This window comes from Seriola aureovittata, chromosome 10 (assembly GCF_021018895.1).
Source record: "Seriola aureovittata isolate HTS-2021-v1 ecotype China chromosome 10, ASM2101889v1, whole genome shotgun sequence".
Taxonomy (NCBI): Eukaryota; Metazoa; Chordata; class Actinopteri; order Carangiformes; family Carangidae; genus Seriola; species Seriola aureovittata.
In genome coordinates, this window is record NC_079373.1 from 13,964,198 (window position 1) to 13,987,565 (window position 23,368).

The 23,368-nt window shown below is 40.2% G+C and overlaps 1 protein-coding gene and 1 long non-coding RNA gene across 4 annotated transcripts; one reads left to right on the forward strand and one right to left on the reverse strand.

The window, feature by feature from the left end:
- Nucleotides 1-4,632: 4,632 nt before the first annotated feature.
- Nucleotides 4,633-9,902, reverse strand: LOC130176043 (uncharacterized). Its single transcript, XR_008828812.1, has 3 exons — nt 9,329-9,902; nt 9,161-9,241; nt 4,633-5,507 (listed from the first exon to the last, which is right to left on the reverse strand). It is a non-coding gene; the product is annotated as an uncharacterized LOC130176043 (long non-coding RNA).
- Nucleotides 7,896-18,473, forward strand: nr2f2 (nuclear receptor subfamily 2, group F, member 2). 3 transcript variants are annotated; one of them, XM_056386872.1, is made up of 3 exons: nt 7,896-8,842; nt 13,258-13,785; nt 15,897-18,473. In XM_056386872.1, exons 1-3 carry the CDS (start codon nt 8,803-8,805, stop codon nt 16,169-16,171), a joined length of 843 nt encoding a protein of 280 aa, XP_056242847.1. In that variant the 5' UTR covers nt 7,896-8,802; the 3' UTR covers nt 16,172-18,473. The 3 variants fall into 3 exon arrangements, with proteins under 3 accessions (XP_056242847.1, XP_056242844.1, XP_056242846.1); XM_056386869.1 differs by lacking the exon at nt 7,896-8,842 and adding an exon at nt 10,992-12,241 and having other exon boundaries at nt 13,240-13,785; XM_056386871.1 differs by lacking the exon at nt 7,896-8,842 and adding an exon at nt 10,996-12,241.
- Nucleotides 18,474-23,368: the final 4,895 nt, after the last annotated feature.

Consider the following 23,368-nt stretch of genomic DNA (forward strand, 5'->3'; position numbering starts at 1 on the left):
TAAGATCACCAGCCAAAGGGATTTTTCACAACCTGGCAACCCAAAACTTGTTATATTTTTAAGGGTATCTGAATCTACACATTTCCTCAAAAGTGTTTTATTATCATCTTTGCATTATTTTGATTCAGATTAGTAAAATGTATTAAGCTTTAAAAAAAATACTCTGTGCCAGGAAAAGGTTTTGATAACATGGTATCTTTTTAAATTCAAAGCATGTGTCACTGTCCCATGTATAGTGTGCCCCGACTTCAGACTACACCTGTGTGTGTGTGTGTGTGTGTGTGTGTGTGTGTGTGTGTGTGTGTGTGTGTGTGTGTGTGTGTGTGTGTGTGTGTGTGTGTTTCTCTTTCTCTGTGTGCTCGCAATCACATGCGTGGTGGATGGTAGTGCTTATGTGCAGCTCATGTGTAGCTCATGTGTTAATGCTGTCATTTCCACAGATCAGTCACAGCAGCCTTTTCTCTGTTGTTTATGGTTATGTCACCACAATTACAAGAGAGAAGGGGGGCAGAAATAAAGTGTCTGTGAAAGATTGATAGCTTTGGTCTTTAGTTCAATTGTAAATTAGAAAAGCATGTCCCTCTGGGATACAAGGGCTCTATTTATGATTAAGAAAGAGCCTCCATAATAGAGTGGTGGTAGAAAAGTTTTCTCCCTCTCACAAACAGGCAATTAGCTTGATGAAATGGGCCTTACTTTTTTTTTTTTTTTTTTGCAGCCTGGTTATGTGAACCCATATTATAATAGGCATCCTCATAGTTTATGGCATTATTTTCACCTTGAGCTGCAAACAATGTGGTGTTTAAACAAACTGTATCTTTTTTTCTTGTGCTAAATCACTGACACTACCTCTTTATTAATACAGTTTAATTTTGGCAGAGAAAGTTCAGGAGTAAACAAAGGTATTTATATCATCTGATGAAGATAGCAAATATCACACCATTGCCAGTTTTTTTGACTCGCAGAGAAACTCTACAGGGCAGATAAATAATACGGGTGCAGGCACAGAGAAGACATTTTATCAATCATTATTGATTTAAATTATTTTAGCATTAATTTAAGTTTCATTATAATTAATTTGTTAACAACTTCTTTTGTCATAGAAAAGCATGATGTATAATGTGTTTATACACACGTCTTTACAGTTCAGACAAATGTTTCTACATTCATATAGTGAGTGATACAAACCTGCAATCTGAGCTGCTGTACGCAGTGTTTCTCTCTTGTTCCCCTCTAGAGGACCTAATCCTTGCATTGTAGGCTCACGACAATGCCAGACTGTACAGATTTGTCCCCTCCTGTATGTTTCCTGGAGCAGATCAGTCACACCCGTTTTTCTAACAGGCTACACTTTACTAATGTTTCATTCATAGAGGAAAATCTGGATCAAAAAAGGATCCAGGAGTTAGTATTAGTTAACACTCTAGAGCAGTCTAATGATCTGAAAAGCTATAAATCCTCCTCTGAAATAAGCTGTGTAAAAGATTATTACCTTAACCATTGCGGTTAATGGCTTTATGACTGAAAAATGATCAGACTGCAGATTATTGAAGCAACAGAATATCATTGGTTGCATTGTAGCGACTGAACAAGTAAGTAGGTGAGCCGGTGGGTGGGTGGGTGTATGTACTGTACATACAGTATGTACCACAAGACACATGCTGCGAGTTATAAGATGCAGAATTGTGTCTGTGGGGTTCATCAGTTGTTCTTAAACAGTATACGTACAAAAAACAATCATACATCCTTTTTTTCCTTATCAAACCGCCAAAAAAAAAAAACACTGTAGAAAAAGCACAGAAGAATGAATTTTAAAGCTGTGAGAGAACTGTAATGTGGGAGGTTTAAAAACCACTACGGTCCTCCCGCCTCAGTACTGTACACCACGGCCCCAAGCCTGTCTTTACTTAATTAGTAATGTAATGGGCACCAACTGAAGGTTTGTCTTGTTGGCTGCAAGACACATTTGTGTTTTTTTTTCCTTCATGATATTTTCCCTTTGCAAGCCAGATGAGACTTCTCAACTTCACACAACACAAGACATGTGTGGCCAGCCTCCTTTTGACGGTTTAGCCCGAGGGCACATACTCCTGTGCCAGCTGTTGTCATGGATATTACACCAATTTATAACATTTGTTTTTAGTACAAAAGACAGTGATGATCATCCAGTAGCTCTTGTCTTGCTACTGCTTACACTTGCCTAATAAGTTTATTTTTGTTCCCTGTTTGCTTCAATGAACTTCCAGTCTCTCTAATGCCAGATGCTACGGTTGCACCGGCAGGGATGTGCAGCCACCATTGGTGTTTACAGCTCTGTTACGCCTGGCGATTGATCCATAATTCTGTGGGTTCACGACATTTTTAATCGCCTTCAGTCAGTGCCCTGTGTTTTTAGACTGGCTTATCTTTGCTTTTTCCTCTTGGAACCATTCACTGTACCTGTTGGATTTTGAATTCGATGTAGTCTAGTCATAGAATATATGATAAAGTCTACATAAAACTACAAAGGTCTTAATGTAGTTTATGGCTACTTTATTCCTGCAGACAAAATGCAGTGTCATTGTGAAGTAAATGGTTGAAGGATCTGCTGTGTATGAAGGAAGACTAAAAATGAAATACAGGATTATATTAGTCGTTGGATGAGAAATAATAAATCTAATACCTTGATAGTGATGCCACCTAATTTGAAGTTCTGATATTTCTATACATATCTTGTCGGGCCATCATGGTAGAAAGTTTTGCTGTGAGTAATATCTTACATACCTGTGACTGAATAACATCCATCACCTGATGTGACAGGGAGCTGATAAGTATCATCATCAGGTGTTTTATTTTGTTCCTGTAACACGCCTCTTCATGTTCCTGCAGTTTTACCTAAACCAACATGAATCCCCCACTGACGGAAACCAAACGCTGTGATTCCGGTCTGTGATATCATCAGGCCTCAAAGTTAGTTTCACATCGCAGTGGTGCAGCAGTTTATTTTAACTGTCCACGTTCAGAAAGTGTACCTAATACTAGTTTCTAATTAACACTATTTTGTCCAATGGGATGATAATGTTTTAAATAGTGTTGTGTCAATAACAAAATGCTAAATGTGGTGGTATTCTGGAAAAATATGTTGGTACTGTCTTGGGGGTTTTTTGGGGTTTTTTTTACAAACTGAATAAATTGAAAATCTAACTGGTCCCTTTTTCTCAAATAGTGGATATGAAGTGTGGTAAAAAAAAATAAATAAATAAATAAAGGCCTATATATGAACTCCTGCCATGGGATAGGGGTCAATGTAAACAGAAAAAAGAGTAGAATACTGCACACTAGACTGGTAAAAACGTTTTTTCTATTATATCATGATTACCTTGCAAGCTATGATAGATAATTAGCAGGACTCTGCAGATAAATGCAGTCATGTCTATTTCTAACCTCTGGGCAGCATCACATGTCAACAGATTCCCTCTCAATTTATTGTCAGTGGAGCAAATCTAAGGTTTAACTGGTGACATCATTGATTCTCGTGTTCAGAGCTTCTGCATGTCCTCATATGACGATACAGTAACCAAGATCCTGCGAATAAGTGATTTGCTTTTTTAATGGCTTTTCCCCTTGAGGTCATCTTTACACCAAGAAAATCTTCTCTTTTTTATTCGGAGTCGTCGCTGTTGTGAAGGTCCTTCCAAATCCCATTCACATTCCATTTACTTTTTATTCCCTCCATCAATTCACAAGGACCATTGATCACATGTGTATTTGTGTGATTGAAAAACCTCAAACGGCAGTATTTGCTATTTATACAATATGTCCCATTCAAAAATGTTGAATCAGTACCTGTGGAAGTAGAGATGTAGTTAACATTGTCCATATTCACAGGCTGCTGGTTTTGTTCATACTGATACAATACAACAACAATGCGTCTGCAGCACTTTCACAGAGAAATGCATTCTTATGATAAAATATTTAAGCTTGATGGATTTCTCAGCCTGCAGTCTTCAGGTTCAGAGCTGGTTCACGTTCCGCTACGGTGGTTTACTCCTGTGTTTAAACTCCTAAAGACTTTAATTTAAGAAAGTATGATTGTACTAAAAGATCTGCACTTCAATGACATTACGATCACATTCTCCTCAATCATGCCGCTGAAGGTAAAACTGCAGACGCACTTCTCGAATGATACACATTTTTCTTTGAATTGGACATGATCAGTTCTTATGAAATTTAAGGATAATACAGTACAGTAGTGTCATGTTTTTCAGACTTTCAAATTCTCCACATTTACACCACAGAAAATATCTATTAGATGTCAAATGTAGAAAGTCATTTAATGCTATTTTCTGTGATTGGAAAGTTAAAGACCGATTTTGTAAGACTTGAGGTACATAAGGTTTCGGTAAAGCACCAGCACCAACATTGACAGTATATCTTTGACCTACAAATCCTACAGAATCAAAAGAGTGAATTAGAGAATCATTTGTAAAGGTATTTTGGGTAATGAATAGTGAGCCGTACTCTCATTGTTTCCAACCTAACATTGTAGATTTTAACAGCAGGTCTCCTACAGTTGAAACAATAGTTCACTTCTCAAAATTAAAGTACATAACATCAGGGACTGTATAAAGAAAAAGCAGCCAAAAACACAGCTCATGTGATATCTTTAAACTTTATTAGTCATGGATGTGGCAGGTGTAACACTGCAGATTGCAATTATACACACTTCTTAATTGGCTCCTTCACTAACACTTAACTGCATTGGTCATCCCATCATTGCGCATAGCTCACTGTCGCATCAAAACCCCGTATCTCCAAAATGTCGTTCAAGAAGTAAGAAAGCAGGTATGGTGTTAGCTGTACACTCATGCATGCAAGTGATTTCTCCTTGCGCTACAAAGCAAATAATTCTTTAATGCAAATAAACACGTGAAAATCACAATTCCTGGAGATACAAGGTTTTCACATGATGATACAGTTTGATATAGTTGGTAAATCTAATGATAATGAGACATTGATGATCACTATAAAAAGTACGGTTGCAGTTATAACTGATTATATCTGTCATGTAAGAAAATAAACGGTACAATTTAACATAAAGTATCTGAATTAGAACGCTGAAGCTGCAGTTTGCCTCATCTACACCCGTTTGTGTAGTTTCTACATATCCCACACCGCTACTACATTACACCTTGAATTACAGTAATTCAATACGCTGTCTGCTGCCTTTGGGGCCACATGTGAACCATGTCTGGATCAGGACTGAATGCTGCCACAGCTTTCTCTCTTGTGTCTTCTCCCAAACTTTTTCACTGTCTGAGTACATGGAAGAAAAAAAAAAAGTGTGAGGCGAGTGGACTGCCCACTCTCCCTCTTTAAAAAGAAAAGGGAGGGCAGGTCACACTCAAAGAGACACATCTCACAAGTGCCTGGTACAACCGCAGTCTTGTACTGCTGGTCGCTCTGCGGCTCCACCGGGACAGATGGGGCTTAAGCTGCTTTGCCGAAGGGCACTTCAGCAGTAGTTCCTGAGGGTTAGAGAGCACTTATCACACAATTCTCCTACCCAGACTTTCCCAGTGAGTCCTTAGAGTTAAACCATTGACCTCCTGGTCATTGCTGCTACAATGCTGCTGCCTGAAGTAATCATCACGTACGCTCCGTGTCTGCAGCCTTAAGCAGCCAAAACAACACATCATTTATCATTTACACCGCTCATTTCTCTCTACACTACAGTTTTGATCACTTTGAACATAACAGCTGCGATTCAAACAACCAGCATTTACAAATACATTAAGAGCACGCTGGCAGTCAGCCTAAAGAGTGATCATTGAGACAAATTGATCTCTATCTGTTTAAATTGGCACTATAATCTATCATTGGCAAATTGAACAGTGAACTATCTGGGATCTATGGTCATTTTAGATAGCGGCCCTTAGGACACACAGACAGAAAGAAAATGATCTACACCACTGAATGAAGTTATTATAAAACGGCCTCAACCAAAACATGGATGTCTGCTTACACGAACGCACACTTTCAAATAAAAAGAGGTGAATGTTAAACACCTTTTTCTCGCACTCTGCCGACATGTATACGTATATGATCAAATCGCTCACACCACCTTTATCATAAGAGGGTGTTAATTGTGATAATAGGATGGTTTTTTTTTCATAATTACAAGAAGCTAAGAAGCTAAAAAGACAGAGACATCATTCTTTTATCATGACAGTCTGTAAAAGCCATACTTAAGAATAATTTTGTCAACCACAGAGAAAGAAAGTAAGCCCAGTAAGCCCATATGTTAAAAAATATATATATATATCATTAGTTATTTTATGCCCTCACAATTCTAATATCTTTAATACAATTAAAATTTAAACGTTAAATTATCCCTGCATGAGAATATTTTTGCTTGCATTATGTTTTGGTTATATTTCTTCATCTTACTACATGAGTGAAAAGTAACTTCTGGAAACTTAAATCATGTTTTGTCACTGAATATTCTTTTACCTAAATGAAGCATGATATAGAAGCAGACATTTGACTAATTGGTTTAGTTTTTTTCCCCCCATCTTTTGCAAAAAAAAGCAACATCACAACATCACCATGAAGCACTGCTATAAAGAGACAGGAGATAAAACCTTTACTAGAGAGTTAAAGGGGACTGATTGATATTATGCAACGCAGCAGATAAAAATGCCATGACATATGGGGCACAGCCGCCATCAATCAAGTGATCTTTATCAAGCAGGGAAAAACAATCTGTGGGTGTTAAAGAGAGTTTTGTATATTGAAAGTGTGTTGGAAATGTTTCATATTAAAGTAGAAACAGATGAAACCTGTTGCCTGTTAAAAAGCAAACCATCTCTTCTGTTATCTACAATTAATTCCTCAATTATTATTATTTTTTTATATTTTAACTTTTAAATTGAGTCAAAAATGACCAACGTTTCTCTTCATGGTGTTTTTTTTTAAGTGAGACAATTAAGTTTGTGTCCTGATTCCTCAGTCATCTAATTCAATCAGACTCTTGAAGTTGATTAGCCTGGTTAACCTTTGCTCCTGCGCGGGTCTGGAGGGGTTAATCAGAGCGGGAACTTGGAGCCCTGCGGGTCACTATTCTTCTATCTGCATTGAGGACTTGGTGAAGGCAGAGATAAGATTAAAGTCCACTTTTATTTCACTTTTGACTTTTTTTTTTTTCACAAGTGTGAGAGCAGTTTCATGCCGTCAGCAGGACAAAGCTTTTTCTTTTAGATTATAGCCTAAAGTCTATCTCAAAGCGCTTTTAAAAAAAAGTCAGATGTATATGCGATATATTTTTTACCGAATTCCCGCTGATAGGTGTGAAGTTTTTGCTTGTTTTTTTTTTTTACTCCATCATCTGTTGACTTTACGTCCTTTTGGCACGTTTTGGCATAGAAGGGGATTTACCAATTGCAGCGCATGTGTCAGTTTAACCTGATACATGAGTGAGAGCTTTTACTTTGCACGCCCGTAAATCTCAACTATTATCTGTTCACTATCGATTCATTTAACTGCACTTATCCCAATCAGCACATCTCCACTCCTGTCCTCCAGAGCGTGTGCTTTGTTTTACTAACAATAATAAAGTGATTTAGTCCTCTCTCCCAGCCGGAGCATGGGAAATCGTTAAAGATCCAGCTATTTGTGTGTGATCAGTAAATATTTAGTGCAGGCGACATCCTCTGTCTCGTCTTAATCGATACTGGTCCCGTTGGGCAGTGCCATTGTTGTGTGCATGCAGGCTTGCTGAGCATATATGGTGCTTTTATCTTCTGCTTGAAGGGAGAACAAACTACTAATCACACAGAGGAAACTTCTAAACCCGGAAAATAAAAATAGAAAATAAAAAAGTGCAGCACGAGAGTTTTGAAGGGGGGGGGGGGGGGGGGGGGTTTAATAGCAAATCAATTTTGTTGGTGTGGCAATGTTTATGCGTGAAAAAAAGGCTCAATTTTTCATCTCAGTGTAGATTCACGCGAGGTTAATTGAGGCTATAATCATTTCATATATTGGCCTCTTTATTCTCTGCATAATGTATAATTGCTAGAGGTGAAGCTGTAAAAAAAAAAGAAGAGATATTAATGTTCATTTAGTCGCTTTTATCTTTATTTTGTATAATGTATATACTGTAATTTTATATTATAATTATCAATATTAATTCAATTATAATAACAAGAGTAATAATAATAATAATAATAATAATAGTCATCACTATTTTATAAGCTCCTGTTCAGCATAATGAAAATTTCTTTGACAGTAAAATGTAATTTTAAGCAGTTTTAATTACACCTCTAAGCACAGCTCTTACTGCATCTTTACCTCCAATCTCCATTTAATTTCCAATATTCAGAATCTCATAATGCATGCTCGCCATACTTAAAGACAGGTGTCTGTTCTGACTTCACCCCCTCCCTCTCTCCTCAATAGCCCACACAAAGCAGCGGCGTACGAGCGCGTTTTGGCCACATTACTGTAGGAGAGAAAAGGCGCACGGATCTCTGCTTTGCTGTAAAGCCTACTTATCGTTTCCAGAGGCAGTCAAATGATATTCTGCTCGGATCGACACGTCAACTTATATTTCCAGTTCCTCGCCGCAACAACACATGACGTGAATCAGTTTGTTTGTTTCGGCTCTCCAAAGTTTTTGCATGATCAGACATTGCAATTTTACCAAATAAACAGCGTGCTTTTTTTGTGTTTGATCCCGTCTGTTGGAGAGGAAGCTTTGCCAGCTTCAATCTGAGCACTGTGTCGAAAAAGGGAAGACTAAATATATTCTGAATAAGAGAGAAGATGCATCCCGCTACGGACGAATCAGCAACATATGCATTTGGTAGGTTTGCTACTATAAGAATACAGCCTCCTGCCTCACTCTCACTATCAAATAACTTTATGAATGGCTATTTGCAAACTAGTTGGGCTTATTGTGGTCATCATATAAATGAACACTTGGATAATACGCAAAAATATCTTGACAGAGTCGCCCGTGTTCAATGCGCACTGTGCAAATATCGTATATGTACGTTATCTGCTCTGTCTGCAGCCTGCTCGCTCATTTACACAATATTTAATTTAGAGCAGAGGAATAAAGCAGGGCTACTTTGCTGATTTATCACAATAAAGTGTGCAAAAAAAATAAATGTATACTTACCATTTGTAGCGAAACTGGCTCCTCGATAAGTCGATACCTTGCGGAGTATTTTTATTTACAGACTCTCCATGTTCACGGGATCTGTAAATAAAACCGACAAAATAGTCATGCAGTCAAAATATAATCGGCTAATTTGTTTTAGAATAAAGACATAATTGGTTTAAATACCACCGCTGGGACTGCCTGAAGTGGCAAAAAGTAAATCCAACTTTGGCAACTCTCAAAGCTTTGCCGTCCAAGTCATGTAAAACAGAATTTAAACAAACAGTCATCAGTTTAAAATGGTGCTCGTTAGTTTGGTCGATGCGAGAGACGAGACTGAAGCGGTTTCCTTGTCGGATGGCTCCTCTAAATTGAATCTTGTTTGAAGCAAAAACAAATCATACGCTAGGGGGCACCCATATACTGTAATACATCCTGGGACAATGCAGGCTGCTGCTGCTGCTGCTGCTGCTGCTGCTCTCTCTATAGACTAACACACAGCTTGGGCTATAGGTTCATCTGTATGGCTCCGTGAAGTTTTACCTGCAGTTCAAGTTTGATAGCCCCCGGGCACGAGGGAAAGTTAACGCTGATTAAATACAAGCGTGGGAAAAAGAAAAAAAAGATTAACCTTGTAGGCAGCAACTCTGGACAAGCACTGACCCCGTTTTACATGCACGCTATCCTTCACTGTGTTCGTCATTACCACGAACTGTACATTATATTTATTGTAGGGCAACATCTGACAGACATTGTTGTTAACAGCTTTTACAGTGTTGTTTATCAGAGAGCGTCTCTATACCTGTCATCCTAACCTTAATGTGAAGGGCATGGCCTTTGACCTCAAGTGACATTTTTAAATGTAGTCCCTATTTAAAGCTGTAGTCACTTCACGTGTGTGTGGTTTTTTTTTTTTTTTTTTTTTTGACCACATCCAAACAAAGCTCTGACTTTTTGAGACCCAGGTTTGGTCTTTGTGACCCTGTGAGTTTGGGACACTTGGTGGTCAGGTGGGATTAGCAGGCTGGAGCGGGCGCCCAGATGATGTCAGTAGCTTATCATAACATTTTTATAAGAGGTGTGGATTGTGATGAATGGAAGCTGGTGTGATTAGAAGCACTAATAGTTATATTAGCCTATACAAATATAGGCAGGCATCGTTATTGTCTTGGTCACCTGGGTGGGTGACCCTTGTCAGTGCTTGCCTTCAGTGTGCACGTGCATAGACCAGTTGAAGTCTTCACCTGCTGCTTTATGTGTATTATTCTCAATAATGTTTACAATCTTCATTTAGAGTCTCATCCTGCCAGTGTGTATCATTTTATTTTATTTTCTTTGTTCAATTGTGCCGTCTGTCTATATATCCATATACATAAAGACACAATGCAAAGACAGTTTTATTGTAATGAGCACAGATCATGTTCAGAAAGTGCAACTGTGTCTCAGGGACAAAATCTCGTTGCAAATTTCAGCTTTTTATGGAGCTACCGGATATAGGCTTCTGTAACACGATATGAGGCAAAGAATTAAATTAAGTTTTTTTCCCCCTTCTTCTTCTTCTTCTTCGTGAAATTGCTATGGCTTTACCGGGCGTGCATGTGAGTATAGCTTATAGTCTGGGCGATTTGAGTGACTAGAAACGATTCCTCTCTCCGAAAATCGTCTCTTTTTAGGACCAAGCGGCCCTCTCGACCTCCATGCTGGCTCTGGCAAGGTACCAAGTAGCACAAGTGCCGACTAGCCAATGGGGTTCAGGGGGAGGTCCCTGAGCTCTGACCAGTCAAACACACTCTCCTTCCTTATATGGCAGCCGATCTCCATGGTAACGTGTGCTAAGTTGCAGCAGTCGTGTCAAAGTTCACTATATAGAGAGCTCAGTGAGCTGATCAGAGAGAAAGCATTCTGCCAGCCCGGCTCCTACCAATCGCAAATCACTTCCTAACCTCCGCCTTTTTAACATATTTGATCACTTTGAATCTCTACTCCTTTTTCCTATTATTTTTCAGTGCACGGAGGAGGTTTGTAGGTTGTGATCTTTGTTTTCTTTTTTTGTTTTTGTTTTAGTGCTTTCGCTTTTTTTGGGGAGAGTTGTCTTCATATTCCAGGCTCTCAAAAACATTGGCTTCAGCTGCGCGCTTGCTGGCGCTACCTCACAAGAAGAAAAGGAAGAAGACGCAATTTTTTTTACTCAGTTGGTGATTTTCTTCAAGACTTGTGCTGGAACTTGATAGTAGCTGCTACAGTGTGCTCACCAATTGTTTCATGCTGCTGCAGGCACGGTCTTACCAACCTGCTCCATCATTCACTGACTAGTCCATGCTACCTCGGTTGATTATTTTAATATTTAGCCTACCTTTCCCATTGATGGGTGTACTGGATGGCTGACTGTAAGCGCCCCTGGACTTGGCCTTTAAGCGCAAGGCAGCGACTCAGATCGCCATCGCATCAGTTTTGAAAACGTGCTTCGCAACGTCTCCAACAGCAATAAATCGACAGTTTTCCGGAGGTTCAGAGTGGATTCAACGTAGGCTAGATTTGACATTTTGTGTGTCTGGCTGTTAATCACAGTTTATCGCGTTTCCTTGAGACATTATTCACCGCGACACCAAAACGGCAGACAAAAAGTTTCTTTACGTTGACTGATAGATATGGCAATGGTAGTGTGGAGAGGCTCCCAGGACGATGTGGCTGACACCCAAGGCACCCTTTCCTCGCAAACCCAAGGAGGACTATCTCTTCCCACCCCTCAACCAGGCCAGTTGAATCTGACAGCCTCTCAGGTCGCCCCTCCGACCCCTCAGACTCCGGTCCAAGGACCCCCGAACAACACACAGTCCACGCCGACGAACCAGACGACGCAGCAGTCGGAGAAACAGCCGCAGCACATTGAATGTGTGGTGTGTGGGGATAAATCCAGTGGCAAACACTATGGCCAGTTTACTTGCGAGGGGTGCAAAAGCTTCTTCAAACGGAGCGTACGACGGAACCTCACTTACACATGCCGTGCCAACAGGAATTGTCCAATCGACCAACACCACCGCAATCAGTGTCAGTACTGCCGCCTCAAAAAATGCCTTAAAGTCGGCATGAGACGGGAAGGTATTGGGACTTTTTGTTTTCTTATCCGTGTATGTGTTTGTGCGTCTGTAGGCTTCCAGACATGAAACCATGTAAATGTCGCCCCCATAGCCTGTTCTCTCTCTTCCCGACTATCCCCTCCAAGGCTGTGCGGCTGGAGCACGCAATGGAGCCGCTCTCTGCTGTGGTCGAGACGGGGGCTTTTTGCCGGATAGCGTTGCATTATAGTATCCGGCTCCAGCGCCTCATATCTCTGCCTTTTCACAAATCAGATCCGAGCCCCGTCCAGCCAGGGGCGATCGGATTTATATTTAGACAAAGCTATGGGCGTAGAGATACATCTGTATTGAATAGATGATACAATATAGCCTCCTGCGCTATTATGGCGAGTGTCGAATTAAGACATAGCGTGTTCAGGGCTACATCTCCACATCTATCCTTGCCTGTCTTGTTCCTTGTGTCTCAAGCTTGGACGTGAGCGTGAATTATGCACACAAAGCCTCCGCATATCCTCAAGAATTTCCCCGAGAAAATAGGCCTGCATGTTTGGAAAAACGAGATGAATTGCTAAGTGGGTTAAGGGTTAAACATGCAAGGTCTCTCTTGCCCTCTTTGTGTTCCTTCACAGCCAGCTCATGTTGCTGTTTGCTGAATAACATCATCTTAAAGCTAGACATATGCATGGCTTGTGTTTAGCGTGTTTAAAGCGCATCTCTAGTGTTTCACTACATGATTTGTCTCACTGCTGTCTCGTTATTATGAATGCAACCTTGTCTTTTTTAAAACTGTACGCCATAATATAATATGTGTGTGTGAGTGTGTGTGTGTGTGTGTGTGTGTGTGTGTGTGTGTGTGTGTGTTTTGATGTTATATAGCAAGCGTGATGTGTGTCATTTATTTTGCTAAGGTGTAAGCTTTCAACTGAGCAGTCAGTGTAAAATGTATAATATCTGACAGCAGCTCTCATGCTCACAGTGACTGTATGATCATTTGTAGAATTCAGGCTTCAATATCTGTAGTTTCTCTTTTTACTGCAGCCGTGCAAAGGGGACGGGTGCCACCCACACAGCCACACCACGGTCAGTTCGCCTTGACAAATGGAGACCCACTCCACTGCCATTCCTACTTATCCGGATATATCTCCCTTCTGTTGAGAGCGGAGCCCTACCCGACGTCCCGGTATGGCAGTCAGTGCATGCAGCCCAACAACATAATGGGCATCGAGAACATTTGTGAACTAGCAGCCAGGATGCTCTTCAGTGCCGTGGAGTGGGCCAGGAATATTCCCTTCTTTCCAGACCTTCAGATCACAGACCAGGTGGCTCTGCTGAGGTTGACGTGGAGTGAGTTATTTGTGCTCAACGCCGCGCAGTGCTCCATGCCCCTGCATGTGGCTCCTCTCCTGGCGGCGGCTGGCCTTCACGCCTCCCCCATGTCTGCGGACAGAGTGGTGGCCTTTATGGACCACATTAGGATCTTCCAAGAACAAGTGGAAAAGCTCAAAGCTTTGCACGTTGACTCTGCTGAATATAGCTGCTTAAAGGCAATTGTGCTCTTCACCACAGGTAAGACAATAGACTGGCACACTCCAAGTTCAGCCTGTGTGAATGTCACTAACATGCACACTGACATCAGTTAAATCAACGCTGACCTAAATATATCTGCACTGGCTAGAGGTTGTTGCTTGACTTAGATAAACATCCTGCTTAAATGTTCACCTATAGGCTGCGTCCATGGTGGATGACTGGTGGATAGGCCTTAGGCTACTAAATTATAAAACCACTTGATTAATCAACTGGTTTATCAGACACATACACGGGGCTAAACTGGAAATCGTGGCATGACCACACAAGAGATTTTTTAATTAAACTGACAGCGAAACAGAGGAAAGTGCTGCCTGACTGAAACATTAGAAAATAAGCTCCAGTTAAATAAGACTGATAACATACACACAATAATTGCCTTAAGCATCATAAAATCTAGCTGTTAGCACACTTTTGGAGAATCCAATAGCTCGCAGATGAATTGCTGCACTTTGATTTTTTTTCCGCCATTTATCAATGTGTGTATACCCCACGTCTTGTTTGTAGGGAATGACAGATATAAATGATGTCAGGCTCCGAGGGGGAGGGGAATAGAAAAAGAAAGACAAGCCTAATGTCCCATTTGCACACAGTAAAAGCAAAGCGCAGGTTTCAACGCTCTCTTGTCATTTAGGGGACAGACACGTCCGAGAAAAAGCGTGTAAACCACATGCACAGCCTGTAATTGCAAATATGTCAGTATCTAACAGTATGGTGTGATATTGAGCAGTGACAGGAGGGGCGGCTTTCATTTTTATTTGCAGAAATATTCTCTCTCAGCCTTGTAGGATTCAAGGCGACTCTGGACTTGCTCCAGAACTAGGTCATGACCCAAACTTCCCAGCTATTTTGTTACATTAGCCACACCATTAAAGGGGGGAAAATAAAATAAATAAAAAACGTGTGGATGAGATTTACAAGGTTTCACCGTATAGAGTGAATGCATGTCTTTGAAATGATCTCATACCTGCAAGCCATCATCCTCTGTATTTCATTTGGCTCTAGCAGCCCACTATTGTTCTTGTGGTGGCTTGTCAGCCTATTCTAAAGAAAGAAAAAAAAAATCACAATCCAGGTGATTTAATTTCATTAATAAGGCTGTATAGGGCTACGATGGCTTAATTTGTCTCCTCCATACCTGAGCACCGGAGGCTTCAACATGAGCTGTGTGTTGTAGCTTGAATGACACGCCTTTGCTACTTTGGTGGTTTGGTTGTTGTCATGCATAAACTTTACAAACTTAACCAATGCGCGTACAAGCGTTTTTGGCACATAATCAGCTGCCGCCCACATGCAGCAGCACAGATAGTGATTATGCGTCTCTGATGGTATAGTATGACGGCAACTCCGTAGGCTATGGGCCCTTTTTTTCCAAGCTAAATCTCTGCTCACTAAAGGTCAGTAGGTCTCCCTGTCTTTCCCTCTCTCCCTCCCCCCTCCCCTCTCCCTCGCTCTGCCTCTGACTGGGAAACACAGGCCCATGTAAAACACAGACTTTAGCTGTGAATATGCTTCATTATTTAGTTCATTTTTTTTTTTTTAAATAAAGTGTCTTTTTTTCTGGAGAGAAAGGGCTGAGCTGTAATAGCGATAAAATGATGAGCACCGAATTAAAATAGTGGGGAAGCAAAGCTCCCATTTTAAACTGCTTCTTGACTGTGGCAAATTAAAGAGAAAGTTTTTTTTAATTTTATTTATATAGGATATATATTTTTATATATATGTGTGTGTGTTTAAACAAATATGATTGTTAAAATAATATAGGTTACCACTACAGTGTAGAGCTGTATTTTTATCTGTGGTGTGATAATTAATCATCTAGCGCAATATTATTATGATTATTATTAAATTATTTTGTTACACTGAAAAATATATGCACTAGTCATTTATGAAAACAAGCCTCGAGGCACAGAAACTTTAGTTTTAAATATAATGAGATGAGAATAATTTGTCATTGCTTTTTAAAAACTATGACAGGCTTCATCAGTTTTCGCCAGTCTATCAACCACAGTGGGGGAAAAAAAAGCTCCTAGTGAGAGAAACACTTTAGGTTACACTTTATTAATGTTTATTTGCTTTCCCCCCCCTCTCAGATGCTTGTGGCCTCTCAGATGTGGCCCATGTGGAAAGTTTGCAGGAGAAGTCCCAGTGCGCCCTGGAGGAATATGTCCGGAGCCAGTATCCCAACCAGCCAACACGGTTTGGGAAGTTGTTACTCCGCTTGCCTTCCCTCCGCACAGTCTCTTCCTCGGTCATAGAACAATTATTTTTCGTCCGATTGGTAGGTAAAACCCCAATTGAAACTCTCATCAGGGATATGTTGCTTTCGGGGAGCAGTTTTAACTGGCCTTACATGTCAATTCAGTAAACCAAGAAGGAGACGAACAAACAAAAGGTGGGGTTGGGGGGCTGCGAGACTACAATGATTATAGCTGCTTTTGTGGAAGGAATAAAAAACCAACCGGCTGTTACACGGGGCTGGCTTTCATGAAGAAAGACATTGACGTAAATGACTGTGAATTCCCCCCTACTCCAAAAAAAAAAAAGAAAAAAAAATTGAGACATCCACTGAACTTTCAAAATGGCAGATACAAGCTCCCAGTGTTCATGCAGAACAACCTGTGTCGATCCATTTTTTAATGAAAGAAGAAAATGAGGAAAAAAAAGGAAAAGGGATTTTGTTGATCCTTATGAGGAAAATTTAAGTATTAAGTGCATTTAAAAATGATAATTTGGGTAAAAAGAAAAAAACTGGAGAAAGGGAAAATACGAAACGTGAATTTTCTTTTCTCAAATGACTTGTCCTGTGTCCATGTATAGCTGTGTTTTGTACTTTCTTTGTTCCTCCTTTCTGGTTCCAAACCGGCCTATGTGATTTCTGTAGTACAGGTGGTGTTATTTTCTAAGACAATGATTTATTTTGAAAAAGGTGAAATAATGTAAAAAAAAAAAAAAAAAAAAAAAGTTCTAAAAAGAATTAAAACCACAGCAATAGGAGTATAGGTTTATAATCTAGGCTTAATGCTGCAAGCGCACTTATATTCTGAGGATGACCAATAACATCTGGGGGAAAAAGGGAGTTTTTTTGGAGTTCATTTTCAACTTTATGATCCAGCGGAAACATTTTGCTCTTTATTAATATGAAGTTACAGGATCCACTTTTGTTTTCCAATTCAGTTTTTTTGACTAAAGCCACACAAGTTCTATAAAAATAAGGATTTGATAGTTTGACGCTCGCAGGCATGACGAGTTTACACGATTCGGATTATTTGGCAAATAATCTTCCCAATTTCATTCAGCTCTGAATATTTGGCAAACAATTCCCCAATTGGATATAATAATAATAATAACAATAAATCCTACAAGTTACCTGTGCCTGAGACAGGTTGCTCTAAATGCGCCATATGTGCTTTTACGAGCGTTTGCAGTGCTTCAAACTGCACCGAAAGTATAACTGACTTGTTTAGAAAAAAGAATTGGAGAGGTCAAGGGTCATAAAAGTTGGAAGCCTATCCAGAGTAGTGTTTAATAGCAGTATTATTAAAGCGTCCCTGAAATGTCACCCTTTATTCACTTCAAGCATTAAGTGCCTGACAAGCATGATGTGATTTCTTATCAAAACGTTGTTAAAGTAGGCCTACAACATTTTGGGAGGAACACAATTAGATTTGAAACTTCAGTCGTGTATTTCACTTGAAAAACACTGATTAGAGGCAGTATTCTTGTAAATATAGGTCAATTCATTTCAACGAGTTTTTCCTTTATACAAAGTATATGTGATTAAGAAAAATCTGTGGTTGCCATTTTTTTTTCTCGGTAATACAACGTCTTCAAAATTGAGTGGCAGACTTAGCTAGTAGCACTGAAAGTTATGTTTTTAATGTATATACATATTACTACAAATGTTTTCTTTTTCATGTATATTTAGACTGTGAATGCATGGCCACAGGTCGCTAACCTATTTTACCTTTGATATATAAATGTAAATGTTTTCTCTCTCTCTCTCTTTTTTTTTTCTTTTTTTTTGACTGTATAGATATAATCTGTGCATTCAGTACACTAGCCCTTGTATTTAAAGAAACAAAAAAGAAAAGAAACGACGTTCAATATTAGGCTACAGACTTAAACAGGGTGAGCAGGTTTGGAAAAGGAGTTGATATTTTAACTTTAGTGTTATTGCTCCTTTGGTCTTTGACAGGTGCCGTGGTGTGCGTGAGCGTGCGAGCGCGCGTGTGTGAGTGTTTGCGTGCGTGCGTGTATTTGGAAGCTAGCAATTTTGTCCTTGTTTTGAGGCTTTTCTTCAACACACACAAAAACACCATGTTGTGGTTGAATTAAAAGGGATCACTGATTGAACACTGATCTTTGGCTGTTCGTAGCCACATATGGACCAGAGAATGATACATGATTGTAATTATGAACAGTTTAAACTGACCCACGTTTTTATATAAATATATAAAAATATATGACTGCAGGGTATTGATAACGTATAGATACTTTTTTTATGATTATTATTATTATTATTATTAATTGCAAGTGATATATGTGAGTGTGTGTGAAAGTTTATAGTTGAACACAATTCTTGTTTGTTTGTGTTAGCTTATTGTAAACAAGCATTCTGCTGTAAATTTGTTCTTGGTATTAAATTATAATTTATGAATTTGAAAACACCAGTTTTTCATGTTTTCTTACTTCCCTAACGTACGTGTGAACTTGTCCTTGTATATTCGTGCGTGCGTGTGCGTGTGGTGTGTGTGGTCTGTTGGAGGGGTGGGGTGGGTTGGATTGGGGGGTGGGGGCTGGGGTGGGGGTGTACTGGAGTCAATTTGCTGTGGCAGGATGTTGCCCTTTTGCCCTATGCAAGTGATTAATGAATTACAAAATAATGAATCAATCTAATTAATCAATCAGCCAACAGGCCCCGCTCAACGCCTTCACTTTTTTCGCTGCAAGGTTCTGATTATTTTCTATAAAAGTGCCGATCTGTAATTTACCCAGACTGTTTGGGAAACACTGGACTGAAGGTTGCTGTGTGTTCAACTTCATGAATAGAATACAACAGCTGTAATAAGGCGCTCTGCCTCAACAGATAATAACATTTCATAACAGTAGACGTCCCTCACGCGGGACAGGGACTGGGTAAGGAAAATACCCAACTCAGCTTCCCCACCGCTTTATTTGCGGAATCCAGTTTCTCCTCCTCTGGACGCTCACATAAATATTAATGGGCTGAAATCATATGGGCCTAGTATAGCCTGCATCATAAATAGTAGCATCCAAATAATCCAAGTTATACTGGAAGGAGAAGAAAAGTTTAAATTATTTTCTGAAAATCTAATTGCTTTCTATTTATATTAGTCTGTTATGTGCGTTATTATGGTCTCTACTTTTTTTTTTTTTTTCCAACTGCATCACTGAGTTTCATTAACACTACTGGAAGTTGCTGAACGCTATGTATTGCATTTTAACTTCATATATATATATATATATATATATATATAAACGTGTGAATATCCGAGAAGTGGGCGTGATGGGTTTAAATGCCAATTATTTACGCGCGTGCTATTCAGATGCTATAAACCTTTGGCCTATCAGTAATTATTAGTAGCCTAATATTGGCTTAGTTGAGAGTTGGGCTTGAAATAGCATTAGTCTTGTTGTATAGTAGCTTAATCAGGATGAGTATGGAAGCCAACTTTAGCAGGGTTTCTTCTGCTGCTGCTGCTGCTGCTGCTGGTCATGGTGTGTGTGTGTGTGTGTGTGTGTGTGTGTGTGTGTTTGTGTGTGTGTGTGTGTGGTTTTGTTGCTGTTGATAATGATGAAAATGATGATAATGATGTGATGCTGATGGTCTTTTATCCTCGGCTTCTTGTTGAAAGCGCTGTTTATCCATACAGTGATGCTTTCACTGCTTGTCCAGCCAAACTGTCTCTGAGGTATATCACACACTGGGGCCAGTCTGAGTCCATACTGATAATTAAAGGTGGACAGCAGCCTACAAACCATCACCACTGAGCCAATATGATTTCATTGGACCGGTATTTACAGTACACCCATCTCAACAAAAAAAAACCCTCAGGGCACCATCTCCTTCACAATATTAGCCCAAGAGGGGGTGAAACCTCTGAACGACGCAGACTTGAGGCAGAAATCATAAGCTGATTTTCAGAGTGAGGTTTGGATGAGTCAGATCTCAACATTAACCCGGGCTGATTTTAGTTGACAGAGCGTGATGTATATACTGGACTCTATAATTTGTACTTCTACTCCTTTATTAGCATTGTACAAAAAAACTAATGAGGTGTAACTCGCTTCGACGTCACTTTTATTTACGTCTGTGTGACGTGAGAACTTTTTGACACACGAGCTGGTAGCCCCCCACCACCCCCCAAAAGAAAAAAAAAATGATCCCAGTGGCTGGCAGGCTGTGGAGGATGCTGCGGGGCCGAGGCGTGTGTACAGTAGAGTCTGTGTGCTGATGGTTGACGTTTGTTGGGGTTTACACACTGAAGCTGAGAACTTATTTAGGGCTCACAGGCTATTAGTGGGGCTATTTGTTTAATAAGATAAGGATATGGTTTGCAGTTTCCCCTCTTTCTCCCTCCGTCTATTTCTCTCTCTCTCTCTCTCTCTCTCTCTCTCTCTTTCTCTCTTTCTTTCTCTCTCCCCCTCTCCCTCTGTCTCTCTCTCTCTCACACACACACCAAACACATGCACGCACGCGCGCACAGTTAAGCGACAAATATGCACATTATTTGCACCTTGGCACTATCACTATGACAAATTAGCCCATACAGCATGCGCTTTATTGCATATATAGGGTGAGGCACCACAGCTCATTTACAATGTATCACATAAGTCAAACGCTTAGCAAGGTGGGACACCTGTTCCTTATGGTATAAGCTACACTGACTTTAAAGAAAAATTATTATTATTATTGTAAGCTATCATTATTAATATTATCATTATTATAAGCTGTCATTATTAGTGGTATATGTAATAATAGTTCTCTTTTCTAACAATTGGCTGCGATTGTGATAAAGCCTGAATCAACAGACACTGTATTTTTTTTTGTTTGTTTGTTTATTTGATTGTTTGTTTCATTTTCTTAATTTTTATTTTATTCCATCTTTATTTTTTTCATTTTTCTGAACATTCTCACACTTTATCTTTTACCATCAAAATAAATTGCCTTTCACTTCTACTTAGTGCACGAGGCTTCCTGCATTCTGCCCATAAATGTAAGAAAATTGTGCCATCTACCCGCTGTCCCTGGAACTGTAGCTTCCCCGAGACCTCGGAGACCTCAGCTCACTTTAACACAAAGGGAAAAGCGACCAGCGCTGCACACGCAGGCGCCTCCTCGCACATCCACCACAGCAGCTGCCGGCTGCTATTAGGCTGTAACTTTACAAGTAATGTGTGTGTTTTAAGTACCTGTCATCCACCCTGTATCCCACTGCGTCTGTCTGTCTGTGTGAAGGGAGAGGCTGCTGTACGGCCACTGGCCACGTTTTGCCCAGCAGAGAGTGTAATGTGATGTTGTAGTTTTTAACATGATCAGAAGGAGAAAGGATTTACATTAAAAAAAAGCAAGGAATCTATTTGGGAGACTTTTATTCAAATAAAATAGCATTATAGGGGATAACTCATGATTTCTTTTCCTAATTTGTTGCACATCATGTGTGACCCACGGCTATAATTTCTCACACTGCCTTCCTAAGAAAAAAAAATATATGATCATGTTGTTGACAACTTGAGCGCTTTTCTGTCCCCAGATATTTAGTGACTTTAAGCGCGTCTGGACGTTAAGAATATTTCGGGCTCTGCTCTCGACCCCCTCTGAGTTCATGCAGAGTGTGAAGGCTTGTGTGCACCACAGCGCCCAGATATGAAAGCTGTAGTGATTATCTTGGTCCCTTTTAAATAATAAGAATATGATGTAGTGCTGGATTTGTCCTATTTAACCTAACCTTCTTTTCATTTGTGGTTAGCGAGAGAGGAGAAATTGAGAAGAAGAAAATGGAGAAAAAAGAAGGTCCAATCAACACCAACATGGCAAAGTTCATTTGAAAAAAAAAAAAAAGAAAGAAAAAACACAACCAGACTTTGAAAAGGGGCGCAGCGCTTTGTGGCGATATAAATAGAGGAGATAAAGACAACTGCAGCTGATGTAGACCAAGAGTGTGAATATACCCCATGTTGAATTTCCCCCCATTTTGAGAAGGCTATTTCAGTTTTCTTTCAACCCAGAGCGCGCTCACTGTGAGCCCATCTCAATGCCAGTGGAGCAGCCAACATTCCCTATGATAGTTTGAATATTGCATGCCAAATAAATCAAATCGCAAGCAACTATTTGGCCCACTGAATAAGCACGATTGGCGCTCACAGTTTATTATATTTAAGAAGAAAGAAGAAAAAAAAAAAGTATTTATAACCGAAGTGGACTAAACTTTCGTGGAGAGGCGGACCAGTGAGTGGGAATCACACAGCGGTCTGCCCCGGTGCTTTAAAGCAGGGAGGACAGCACCTTTCCAGAGGCTGCAGTTTGATTTGTCTTAATATACACGATCACACACAGAGGGAGGAACAAGACGAGCGGTGAGCCAGAGGGATGATTTGAAGAGACCGCAAACACTCTCCTGGATATTAGACTGCCCCCTCAGCCTCCCCCCATCCCCACCCCACCCCAAACCCTAGCGCATTATTTCATCAGGACTACTTCATAGGTATTGATCGATATAGGCCTACATCTTGTATTGATTTGTTACTTGGGGTACATAGATACTTTATTAAGATCCCCATTAGGCGCACCGCAGTGGTTGTCAGTCTTCCAGGGGTCGCAGTATTAATGTTACAGGCTCGCCACCTCTCAAGTAGTTTGGAGAAGGAGCCTGAATGTGACCACAACTCAGCTTTTACACACACGCGCGCACACAAGCTAAGTTAGAGATCACGTGCGTTTTTTGGAGGCCCCTTGGTCTGTGTGTGTGTGTGTGTGTGTGTGTGTGTGTGTGTGTGTGCTTGTGTGTGTGTGTGTTATTAACAAATGGCTGCAAGTGAACTTAATTGACACTGTCAATTGCGCAGGTCTGTTTACTCAAATACTTTCACCTTATGCACATACATGTGTGTTCATAGGTTTGTGTGTGTGTGTGTGTCTGTGTGTGTGCACGCGTGCGTGCGTGAGAAATTGGAGCCACATGATGATGAGGATGATAGAAGTCACTGGATATTAACTTATTCGGACGTAAAATGCCGCATACATAGCACAAATAAGAGCTAAATGTTTAATCAATTTTGCATTAATTAAACGTGCAGGCTGCCATGTCTCAGTGTGTCACTCCACACACGGCTCTGCCCTCACCCGCCGCTCATGGAGAGGTTTTCTATTTCCCTGTCTGTAAATGCTCTTTCTCGAGAAACGCGCCTGCGTGTGTGTGTGTGTGTGTGTGTGTGTGTGTGTGTGTGTGTGTGTGTAGGGGTGGGGGTGCGTGTGTTTGCCGAAACTTCAAACCCGCAATTGGCAAAGCTGCCTCAAACTGTGAAATTAATTTGGCGTAAT